Source organism: Theropithecus gelada, chromosome 1 (genome assembly GCF_003255815.1).
Source record: "Theropithecus gelada isolate Dixy chromosome 1, Tgel_1.0, whole genome shotgun sequence".
NCBI classification, from domain to species: domain Eukaryota; kingdom Metazoa; phylum Chordata; class Mammalia; order Primates; family Cercopithecidae; genus Theropithecus; species Theropithecus gelada.
In genome coordinates, this window is record NC_037668.1 from 17,215,598 (window position 1) to 17,228,245 (window position 12,648).

At 50.1% G+C, this 12,648-nt stretch overlaps 1 protein-coding gene across 1 annotated transcript; it reads right to left on the bottom strand.

Moving 5' to 3' along the window:
• Positions 1–3,517: 3,517 nt before the first annotated feature.
• THEM5 (thioesterase superfamily member 5) lies at positions 3,518–11,162 on the bottom strand. The gene is given in 6 exon segments (XM_025376090.1): positions 3,518–3,564; positions 3,891–4,012; positions 4,332–4,442; positions 7,355–7,490; positions 9,888–10,089; positions 11,040–11,162. Coding segments are annotated over 6 exon segments (741 nt in total).
• Between the last annotated feature and the right edge of the window lie 1,486 nt (positions 11,163–12,648).

Below are 12,648 nucleotides of genomic sequence, written 5' to 3' on the forward strand. Positions count from 1 at the left end.
AATCTGAATAAAGTTTGTAGATTATAAAAAAACAACAGACAAAAAACATATAGTTAGACCATATTTTCTTTTCTTTTTTTTTTTTTTTGAGACAGAGTCTCGCTGTCACCCAGGCTGGAGTGCAGTGGCACCGTCTTGGCTCACTGCAACCTCTGCCTCCTAGGTTCAAGCAATTCTCCTACCTCAGCCTCACGAGTAGCTGGGACTACAGGCGAGTGCCACCACACCTGGGTAATTTTTTTTTTTTTAATTTTTAGTAGAGACGGGGTTTCACCGTATTGGCCAGGCTGGAGTTAGACCATACTTTCTAACCAGCCTTCTTTGCAGTTTGGTGGGGCTTTGTGACTGAGTTCTGGCCAATGGAACCACTTGGAGGCCTGGCCCAGAACATCTCCCTGTGGATTCTCTCATCTGGCAACTGGATGCCAACACCAAGGGTGATTTTGGAGTCATGTGTTGGAGATGACAAAGCTTTTGTCAGCCAGGTTCCTGAATGACTCCTAGACAACCACGGGCTGGACTTTATTTGAGTGAGAAATGCATTCTATTTGAAGATATGGGTTAAGCTACTGAGATTTAAAGGCTTATCTGTTTCAACATTTGGTTTTACCATACCTAATAACAAAGTCCTTTATAATATGGCCCGGAAGCCTTAATTCTTTGGTAAACCTTCTCTAATCTTGACCTCTTCCTGAACATCCCCTCCACCTACTAGCCTCAGTGGAATTCTGGCTGTCTCGAGACGGGACACCTCTTCTCTTACAGCCGTCCCTGTGGAAGCTGGTCTCACCCTTCTCCTCCCCAGGCTCAGAGGACCTACAGACTTCTGGATAGCCATTGCCTCCTCCATTGTTCTTCTCCCTCACGGCAAATCTTTTCTCCTTAGAAATGTGTACCAGCCATGTTGCTGTCTTTCCTCCCCTTCCACTGTTCTCATCTGACTCATCCACCATCGCCCCTGGGTTTTGCCAGCTGGCTCCCACCTTCCTTTCTCCTAAGGTTGGTGCCACTCCAGATACCTGTTTTTTACCAGCAGCTGGGCGCTCAGGAGGTCTTGGTCACACATGTACCTGGTACCTGTTTTCCTGATCCCTACAGCAGCTTTTCCAAACCATCCCCCTTCCTCCCGACCTCTTTCCTCACTGATGGCCTTGCCTTCCATTTCACTGAGAAAGTTGAAGCACTCCGGGTTGAATCCCCTCAACTTCCTGTCCTGCTCTGCACTCTACCTCCTTCCTTTCCGTCTCAGAGTCATGCTGACGCTCTCCCATGGCTCCCAAGGCAGCTCTAAGAAAGCTGTTCTGTTGGATGACACCTCTGTCCCTCTTTCTCCTAAAAGTTTTAGCCTCTTTCCACTAGCAATTAAAATACAGTCAAATATCTTTCCTGAATAACAACAACAGCATTCCTGGAAAGAAGCATCTACATTCATTTCCTCATTCCCTGTTCATATTTTCATCCACTGTAATCTGGATTTTTGTCCCATCTCCTAAAATTGCTCTGGCAAAGGAAACTACATTTTCTTCATGACCAGATCGAAAGGTCTCTTTTTAATTTTATTATGCACTTACTTATTTTAGTTTCTTATCTCTTTTTGTTTTTGTAGAGATGGGGGTCTCACTTTGTTGCCCAGGCTGGTCTCAAACTCCTGGCCTCAAGCAATCCTCCTGCCTTGGCCTCCTAAAGTGCTGGGATTACAGGTGTGAGCCACCACTCCTGACTCAAAAGCTTCTTTTTAATTCTCATCTTCCTTGCCTTCTCTTCAACATTGGATACCGTTGACCTCTTCTTCTTAAGGATGGTCACTCCTGTCCTGTTCTCAGCCTCTTTAGTGGATCCTTGGTCTTCTATCCCAACTTTCAGCCTTAGTGCAACATAAGGTTCTGGTTCTATTTTTGACCTCTTCCCTTCTTCCCTCCCTCCCCTTTTCCCCTCCCTCCCTACCTCTGTCTTTCCCCTTGCCTCCTCCTCACTTCCACTCTGCGTAAGGCATTCCCAGGGGTTTCATGTCACACTTTTTTTTTTTCTGGGACGGAGTTTTGCTCTTGTTGCCCAGGCTGGGGTGCAATGGCATGATCTCGGCTCACTGCAACCTCTGTCTCCCAGGTTCAAGTGATTCTCCTGCCTCAGCCTCCTGAGTAGTTGGGATTACAGGCATGTGCCACCACACCTGGTTAATTTTTTTGTGTTTTTAGTAGAGATGAGGTTTCTCCATGTTGGTCATGAGTTGAGTTCTCTCGACTCTCAAATCACTCAGATCATCCGCCTGCCTCGGCCTCCCAAAGTGCTGGGATTACAGGCATGAGCCACCGTGCCCAGCCTCATGTCACATTTTATATTGGCTCACAATTTGAGTCAGCAGCTTATCTCTCCGAGCTCCATATCACAATATCCATGTTCCTGCTGGCACTTGCCACATGGTGCAAGTTCCATGGGCACTTCAAGCTCAATGCATGTAAAACTGAGCTCATTGTTTACCCCCATCTCTTTCTGTATTTCTAGTGATAACCACCTGGAAACCCATAAGCCAGAAACTTGGAGTCATCCTACACAGCTCTTCTTCACAGATCCACATTGTATAACTAGTGGCAAAGTCCTGCACTTCCTGTATTTGTAACATTTTTCCATATCTCTCAGCTTTGCAGCTCTGACCCTTGCAGGCTCTCTAGTGTAAAGCCTGCAGGGATCTCCTAACCAGCGCTCCTGCCTTCAGTCTTGCTGATGCTTTACTGCCACTGAGTCATCTCTCTAAATAACAAATCTCTGTCACTCCCCAGCCCAAGCCCTTTAGAGGCTCCCTGTTGCCTGCAAGACAAAGTTCCAGCTCTCCGGCAGGGATTATGAAGCCTTCCCGTGGCTCGCTCCTGCCTACCTTATCTTTCCCTAGATGCCTGCCTTCCTCAACACCTTGCTCTTCTCCAAAGTCCCTGTACACTTTCACACCTCTGCTGCTTTGTCTTACTTTCCCTCTGCCTGGGATATCCTCCCCTCCCCTGCCTGCCTAGTGACCAGCACTTAACTTTTGAGACAGTTCAGGAAGAGCTTCTTCTAGAAGATGTTTTCTGATTGCTTTTGTAGAGTAAAATTGCCCCCTCCTTCCTCTGAGACGACACTGCACTCATGATAGAAGCCAGAGTGGGTGTGGGAGGAGCATGATAGGGCACTCTGTGACTTGGCACCTCGCCTCCGCATTGTGCGTCTTGAGGCTGCGGCCCTGTCTTTCACTTCTGGATGCCTGGTGCCTCACACAGTGTCTGACACCTGGTGGGTACTCAGTAAATCTTTACAGTCGGTGCTGAGTGGGAAGGTGGGTATATGGGATGCCCTGGAAGGATGTTGATTTCCAACCACAGAAAAGCCTTGGGCCAAGAATGGGGCTGTGAGACTTTATTTACTCAGAGAAAAGGGTCCTTTCCCTTGCCTCACCAACTGCTTCTTGAGGACCCCTTCTTGCTCTTTGGTGGGTCCCAGGCAGGCAGGGAGGCAGTGGGAGGCTCTCCTGCAGGCAGAGTGACTGTTACGGGGGAGACTCTTCTTCCAGCTGCAGCTGAAGGAAAACACCTGCAAGAGAAGGGTGAGCTGAGCTGCAAGAGCTGCACTGAGATGGCAGGAGTTTGATGGACACTCTGAGCATTTGGCTCCAAATTACCCATTACCTGGGTCTTGTCCTTTTGTTACAGGTTGGATAACTCATACATAGAAAAAAAAAAAATCCTAGTTCTGCTCTCCCTCACTTCATCTGTGTCCCCAGTAGGTGCCCTATCCCTCCCCTAAAGAAGCTGGACTGCAGCTTGGGAAGAATCCTTGGCATCTTTCCTTCCTCCTGTTTGTTCTGGGGGTGGGTGGTGGCAGGACAGGGCCTGGGGCTGGGCTGGGGGCTCCTTTCCCTGAGGACTTGGTGTAAACTGTCTGCTGGTCTCTGCTGTGGGCGATGCAGGACATGTAAAGCTTCTGGTCCTCAATCTTTCCCACTTCTATGTCCATTACAACCAGAGAGCTCATGGGGATCAAGCTGGGAGAGGAGGCAGCTTAGCCCATCTTTCATGTGAACCTGGCTCCCCATCCCTTCACTCTCTGTGTCCTCTTCCCTCTCTTCATCCCTCCCTGCCTTGAGGACTCTTAGGTGGCCCTGGGCTCACGGCCTTTTTGTCAGCTCCCAAAGTTGGACAGCAGAGGCTGTGTCCTGGCCAGGGACTAGAGGAACTGCTTGGGAGTGGGCTGGGGAAGGAGAGTGGCAGGCAGGGCTCCCACACCCCAGTTGCTGAGGATGGCCACCCCCAGGGATGAAAAGGGCTATGACTTTGGTCAATGCCCCGAAGGCCCGTACTTACTTTTTTAACCTGATGTTGAATCTTAGTGTGAACACCCCCTCTCCAGCCAGGAAGGCAGTTTTAGAAAAGGTCTCGTCCATCATGGCTGCCAGGGACCCGCTGTGGGTAAACCTGGGGGTGGGGGTAAGGTGAGGAGCAAGGCCTGGGCTGGGGTCACTGGGCAGACCCCCTCACTGGGCCTTCCCTCCCTCCTGTGGCGACCCTACCTCTCCCTTTCCCTAGACCCTTCCAAACATAGACCTTCAGCCTCAGGGCAGCCAAATAGGAAAGAAGGAAACAGGTGCATCCCATCTGATCAGACCCGTCAAAATCAACTAAGCTTTTCTGGTTTGCTTCAGCATGCTTTTGTAGCCACTGACACTCCATCAGGGAAAATTTTTTTTTCTGATAAAGTTAATAGAAAACATTTTTCTGATTCATTACCTAATTGCTGGCAACAACTGCCATAATTTGGAAGGATGGGCATATACAGGAAATGAAAAAGTCCCTGAACTTTGTGACTCAGTCTTTGAGGCACAACCCTGGGCTGTTTCTCACCTTACCAGTCACTACAGCCAGTGCGGGGCCCACATCTCAAGATAAGTAAATGTGAAACATAACTTATGACCTATCAAGGGCTGGCATGACACACTTCTGTGCAGCATTGCCACAGAAAGCAGAGAGCCCACTTCAGCAGGCTCAATGCTGAAATTGAGCTGAAATGCTCAAATGCCGCAGATATTTGCTTTATTCAGAATGCACAGAATGGCTGGTCACAGTGGCTCACGCCTGTAATCCCAGCACTTTGAGAGGCCGAGGTAGTCGGATCACTTGAGGTCAGGAGTTCGAGACCAGCTTGGCCAATATGGTGAAACTCTGTCTCTACTAAAAAATACAAAAATTAGATGGGTGTGGTGGCAAGTGCCTGTAACTCAGCTACTCGAGAGGCTGAGACATGAGAATCGCTTGAACCTGGTGGATGGAGGTTGCAGTGAGCTGAGATTGCGCCACTGCACTCCAGTCTGGGCAACAGATCAAGACTTGGTCTCAAAATAAAACAAACAAACAAACAAAAACCCATAAAATGTTCATTCTTGCTTATGCAAGCTTCATGTCAGCTACTTCATGGTTGGCTAATTTGGGGAAAATAGAAAGGCACCCAATTTTAGAATTCAATTAACATCAAACAGATTTGAGTCCCTGATTTTCAAAAGCACAGTCCCAATTCTCCACGGAGCCAGATCAGCTGTGCACACTGTACTGCCATGGGTTACCCTCCCGCTCCTGTGACCAGTGGCTTTTCCAGACCCTTCCCTCCCTGCTTCTTTGGTCTCTACCCACCCAGTTGGACTCCTTGTCCCACAGCTCACTACCTGTTTGTCTTGAGCAAATTGCTAAACCTTTCTGAGCCTTAGTTTTTCCACCATGAATTTCACAATTCCGATCTCAGCGGATTAAATAAACAAATGTTTGCAAATGTAATTTACACACTTTTTTTTTTTTTTTGGAGATGGCGTCTCGCTCTGTCACCCAGGCTGGAGTGCAGTGGTGCGATCTCGGTTCACTGCAACCACCACCTTCCAGGTTCAAGCGATTCTCTCGCCTCAGCCTCCCAAGTAGCTGGGATTATAGGCGCTTGCCACCACGCCCGGCTGATTTTTGTATTTTTAGTAGAGACGGGGTTTCGCAATGTTGGCCAGGCTCGTCTCAAACTCCTGACCTCAGGTGATCCGCCTGCCTCGGCCTCCCAAAGTGCTGGGATTACAGGCTTCTTAAGCACTTCCCTCTCTGCCTCCCAAATTGCTTGAAAGAGGGTGAAAAGAGTTGGTGTCAAAGGACACGTTGTTCTCACTGGCCAACCTGGGGACCCATTGGCTGTATGTGGATCTACAGAGTAGCTCTTGGCCAGCGAGTAACTCCTCCTTCCCACTCCCCATGGTCTAGGGGCCTCGTGTATACTAATCTCTTCTCTAGACCCCCAACCCCTCAATCCACTGACTAGCCTCAGTGTTGGATGGTCCTCCTCTGCCTCTTTGGCCTCACCTCCATCAGCTCCTAAATAAAAGTCAGCCATGCTTCAGCCATGCTTCAGAAGGGAGGGAGTCCATGGCCTGGACAGGACTTTGAACAATTCATAGTATCTGCACATCCTATGGCCAAAGTGACTGAAGGCTGCAGTTGGCATCCACAGCCTCTGGAGGCCCTGACATCTATTTAGCACTCTGGATTCTATTTAACCCCAGTTTAGCCCCTGTCAGGCTTCAGGACCCTAAAGCCACTCCTGCCCTCTCTTGCCTCTCTTTCCCTTGCAGGAGCTCCAGCACCACCTCCAGCCTTCAGTGACCATCTGGAGCAGGCATAGGGATAGAGGATAAGGGGGACAACCATGGAGTGGAAAGTGGAGTGAAGAAAACAGTGGACTTGGAATCTCACCTGCCAGATCCGACTGTCCTGGATCTGACTTTGATTGCAGTGCTGCCTTGGGCAAGTTACTTTAGCTGTGTGCACCTCCATTTCCCCATGGGTAGAACATGGGTTTTGGATAGAAGTGTCTGATAGCTATACTGTGCTTTATGGTTCATGAGCATGCACACATAGGCCCATAATATCATATCTCTGGTCATCCTGGCAGGTAGATATTATTGCCCCAGGTTTCAGGTAAGAAGACTAAAGACCAGGGGTCAAATTGCTTGCTCGGAGTCCCACAGCCAGCAGCAGCCGAGCAGGACAGGAAGTCAGAGTCTAGATTCCAGATCTTGCCCTCTTCCAAGTGTACCACATTCTTCTCAAAGTGGCCTCTCAGGTCTTTTGTCTGGAAAATTTTGAGACTTTGATGAGGAGCCCTTATCTGCACACTGGGGATTAGGCCAGATAACCCTGTGTGTCCTTCCAGGCCTGGTATTGTGAGGCTGAAGCCCAGTGCCCCACACTCTCATCCTCCCCACTTAGAGAAAGATGGAGTCTCCAGTGCCAGCCTGATGGATGCTGAACCTGCCTGCTGAGTCAAGCCCAGGAGACAGCCAAGGTCCTACCAGTGACCTTACCCTGGGGGCCCCTCCAGGTAGGGGCCTGGTTGGAAAAGACAGACCGACTTCTTGGATGGCTGGAAAAAGATGACATACTCAAAGCCTTGTCCTTCCACTTGGATGCACCTGGTGAAGATGCGACAGTCACCCTTGTCTGGGGAGAGATGGGCAGTGTCGCAGCCGGAGAAGGGAGGGCATGATCAGGATACAGCACCATTTGGTTGAGTCTTGCCTCTGGTACAAGATTAAGGAGAGAAAACCAGAGTACACTGAAGGGGTGGCCTGCCCCTCCACACCTGTGGGCGTTTCTCGTTCGGTGGAACGAGAGACTTGAGAAAAGAAATGAGACACAGACAAAGTATAGAGAAAGAAAACTAGGCCCAGGGGACCAGCGCTCAGCATACAGAGGACCCGCGCCAGCACTGGTCTCTGAGTTCCCTCAGTATTTATTGATCATTATCTTTACTATCTTAGAAAAGGGAAGTGGCAGGATAATAGGATCATCGTAGGGAGAAGGTCAGCAGTAAGACATATGAATAAAGATCTCTGTGACAAGAACAAGTTTAAGGAAAAGTGCTGTGCCTTGATATGCATATGCAAACATCTCCATAAACCTTTTTAGTGCATAAAGAGCAGCATTGCCGCTAGCACCTTGGCGGTTTTCTCCTTTGTCTGTAAATAGAACATACAATCGGGTTTTATACGGAGATGTTCCATTGCCCAGGGACAGGCAGGAGACAGATGCTATTCTCTATCTCAACTGCCAAGAGGCCTTCTTTCCTCTTATACTAGTCCTCCTCAGCACAGACCCTTCACGGGTGTCAGGCTGGGGGACGATCAGGTCTTTCCCTTCCCTCGAGGCCATATTTCAGACTCTCACATGGGGAGAAACCTTGGACAATACCTAGCTTTCCTGGGCAGAGGTCCCTGTGACCTTCCGCAGTGCATGTGTCCCTGGGTACTTGAGATTAAGAGAATGGTGATGACTTTTAACCAGCAAGCTGCCTTCAGGCACTTGTTTAACAAAGCACATCCTGCACAGCCCAAAATCCGTTAAACCTTGAGTCACCACAGCACATGTCTCTTTCAAGGACAAGGTTGGGGGTAGGGTCACAGATTAACAGCATCTCAAATACAGAACAAAATGGAGTCTCTTATGTCTACTTCTTTCTATATAGACACAGTAATAGTCTGAACTCTCTTTCTTTTCCCCACAGGACACCAGGTCCACCCCCAGGGAGCCTTCCCTCTGGGAGCAGAGGCACAATTGCTGTCCTCACAGAGCCTTTCCGTCTGGGGGAGAAGCATGCAGGAAGTGCCCTGGCTGAGAATGGAGATAGGATCAGGGCCAGGGCAAGACTTTAAGAGACCATAAGCATTGAAAATTGAAAATGTAATTACTCATGTAACTCACATATAATTCAAAAGAATAATACTAAACAGTAAAATGAGAGCAGAAAATCCATCAAAGTTCTGATTTCTTTCCCAAGACAACTACCACTGCTATATCCTTTTTTGGAAGTACCAAATTCTTTTAAAAAAAAATTATGTTGGTATCTCTGCTTTGTTTGTGCCATAAACCCAAGGGTAATCTGTCCCCTGTACCACTCCTTCATCACTAGGCAGGAAGACCACATATATGAGTGAGAGATACACTATGAGGAAGATACACATGCGTGCACGTGCGAGTGTGCACACACACGAAGGTGGAAGCTCTATCATTAGGATCCAATAGGTGTTTCAGAAGTGCTGCTCCAGACCCGGCAAAGCAGGGATTGTTATGCCCAGACCCTCTGTTCCCCAAAGAAGACCACCAGAGTCCAGAGTCAAAGCCAAGCGGCAAGGATCTTTACTACAAGTTCGAACCTGGTCCCTCCATTCCACAGTATACAAGAGGGCCCCGAACAATGCGAGTGCTTGCTTTTTTATAGCCCGAAAGTTACAGGGGAACAAAGGAATTCTTTCGGTTCCCGCGCTTTCAGTAAAACCTTGAACGGCTGTCTCCTTATCGGAGACCTTCCAGGTGGTGTTTGTACTGGGCTCAGGAAGTTTGAGAGATATATGGCGATATGTGGTGGGATGGGAGGATGGGATGTGTTTGTACTGGGCTTGTTTGTGTTGAGCCCAGGGCTGAGGAATGTGCCCGGCTCCTCTCAGGATGATGTGCAGGGCCTCCAGTGGAAGGGGTGTGGGGTCCAAGGGCTTTCATGGGGTTGGGGCAGAAGGCTTGGAATGAGGCTTGATAGTTAGGGAGGGGCAGTCAGTGAGAAGTCAGGGTGGGAGCTGGGCTGGCTGTCCTCCAGTGGAGACATGCTTGGCTGGGAGCAAAGGTGGGCCCACCAGGGTGTGCTGCTTCAGATGGGAGGAGGGGAACTGGAGACCTGAGAGGACACCCACCGCCTATTACCTGGGGCTGCAGCATGAGGGGTGGAGTTGGACAGCAGGAAGAACTGGGCTGAGAACTGGAAGGCGGTCTGTGAAGTTGCTTCTCAGAGTCTTAGAACACAGGGAAGGGCGGCTGGGATGTGTGTGCTCATGGTCCTATCCTTACCCGAGGAAACTGCCAGTCCAGATGGGAGATTGAGTCCCTAGATGTGGTCTCCGTTAGACTTGAAGGAGGGCAGCTTGATCCAGCCGCTAGACTTGGTCTTCTCCAGAAATTCTTGGTACAGGCACAGCATGTCCAAACACCAGCTGGCATTGGGAAGAGCATCATCCTTCAAGTCTGTCTTCTCTGGCAAGAATCTTGAGAACTGGGCAGGAAAAATCAGAATGACTAGACAGCGTCCTGGAGTGGGGCTGCTGCGTGGGCTCAGGACCTCTAAACAGCCGCTCCTGGGTGCTGGGGCTTCTCTATCCCTTCTGCCAGAGTATCAGTCCAAGGGAAAGGGTCCATCTTCCTTGCAGGGGGTTTGCAGACCCGTATGGATGATGGGGCCCAGGGATGCTAAAGAGCAAGGGAAGGGTGGGCAGGGAGTGGGGCCAGAGATGATGGGCATGCTGCTCGATGTGGTGCATTACCCCTGTTCTGCTGAAAACATGTGAGCAGTTCTTTAAAGTTGACAACTGCTCATGTTAGCCTCACTGTACAGATGGGGAAACTGAGGGAATATGGCCAAGGTTGCCAAGCATGTGAATGTGAGAGCTGGTGGTCGCACTAGATGCTGTCTTCTCTGCAGGGCAGGGCCACAGTTGTTGAGGACCACTCTAGCAACCCCCACCTCAGGGGCTACTCCAGCTCTGCATACTGCTGTGGGCCTGCCTGGGCAGGGTGGCTCCTTTGAAACACGTTCGGGCCCCCACAGAGGTATTGTGACGTAAGGAAGTCCTCTGTAGCATCACCTGCTCACACACCAGTCACAACTGTAGGCAGCATGTGAGCTGCTTGTCAATGCCACAGACAGGGTCCTCTGTCTGGGGATACCTCAGCTTTGCTGCAATAGTCTGAGTCCCACAGGAGGAAAGCGATTTGTTGGTGGCCACACAAGATTCAGAGCCAGATGCAGGTCTCCTGGTGGTTTTAGTTTTGAATGGGGGCTACTTGGTATCCCAGAGCACCTTCTCTTTTCCAAATCAAATTGCTCCTCCGAACACTGCCCACCTGCCCTGGCCATGGGCTGGGAAGAAGAGATCTGGGGTGCTCCTTAAGCCCTAGGCTTCTGGGAAAACAGTGCCCATCTGGCTGAGTTGGGAACTCATTTACCATGGAGTCTGTGGAGGATCCAAATGCTGAGGCAGGGTTGAGTCTGGGCAGGATACGGGGGGCCCCAAGAAGGCGTCTGTGGTGGCCAAGTCTTGCTGCCACCTGGAAGCCTCTCCTTATCATGGCCAAGTGCAAGGATCTGGCCCTGCTTGGATGGAGGGTCTTGGCTGACTCCCAAGGAGTGCTTTCAGCTGCACTTGGGGCCACTTCTCTCCCTTCTGTCGCAGGCTTTCTTTCAGAGCGTTAGGCAAGGCTGGGCTGGCGTGTTGCAACACCCACAGATGCTCAGCGCCTTTAACTGGTCTAAGAGTCCCACCCAGTGCTTGGGGAGGGGCAGATGCTGCTTGGGCATGAAAAGGCAGCAGGACTGGCTTGAGTTGCAAAAGGAGTAAACAAGTACATAAACAAATAGTATGGGGTATATAGAGCCTTGGAGAGCTGCCTGGCGGTTCTGAGGGAAAATCCAAGAATATTTCCAGAAGGATAAGGGAAGCCTGTCCCTTGATTGGAGGGTGCTGGTGGAGTGTTTGTGGTATGTGCTCTGCAGTGTATACCAGACTGAAAACTCTGGTATGATTTTGTGACTCAGAAAACCAACTCACAGCCTTAGACACCTCTTTTGTGTGTGTGTGTGTGTGAGAGAGAGAGAGAGAGAGAGAGAGAGAGACACAGAGTTTTGCTCTTGTTGCCCAAGCTGGAGAGCAATGGCACAATCTCGGCTCACTGCAACCCCCGCCTCCAGGTTCAAGTGATTCTCCTGCCTCAGCCTCCGGAGTAGCTGGGATTACAGGCATATACCACCACACCCAGCTAATTTTTGTATTTTTTTTTTTTTTACTAGAGATGGAGTTTTGCCATGTTAGCCAGACTGGTCTTGAACTCTTGACCTTAGGTGATCTGCCCATCTCAGCCCCCCAAAGTGCTGGAATTACAGGCATGAGCCACCGCACCCGGCCGACACCTCTTCTTATATCCCAGACAAGGGTTAGCACAGAAGAGTCTCACCTGCTGGTCTCTGGCTGGGGATAGGAGTTGGGGTGGGGGAGGGCTTGATGGGGAGGGCAGAACATAATTTGGGAGGAAACAACTTGGCAGGTATACTCTCATGCTTTGGGAACCCCATGCCCAGGGAGTGGCTGATGTCAGCAGGCAGTGCTGGGAGTGAGGTGAGCATGGCAGTGAGGCTTTGTGTGTGGGAAGGGACACTCAGCCAACATCTGCAAGGCGGTGGGCTTTATTTGGTGGCGTTGTGTCTTCTATTGAATTCAAACTGCCAATTTTCAATTAAAAGTCCCAGTTTTAGCAGCCAGGTGCGGTGGCTCAAGCCTGTAATCCCAGCACTCTGGGAGGCTGAGGTGGGTGGATCACGAGGTCAGCAGATCGAGACCATCCTGGCTAACACGGTGAAACCCCGTCTCTACTAAAAATACAAAAAATTACCTGGGCGTGGTGGCGGGCGCCTGTAGTCCCAGCTACTCGGGAGGCTGAGGCAGGAGAATGGCATGAACCCGGGAGGCGGAGCTTGCAGTGAGCCGAGATCGTGCCACTGCACTCCAGCCTGGGCGACAGAGCGAGACTCCACCTCAAAAAAAAAAAAAAAAAAAAAAAA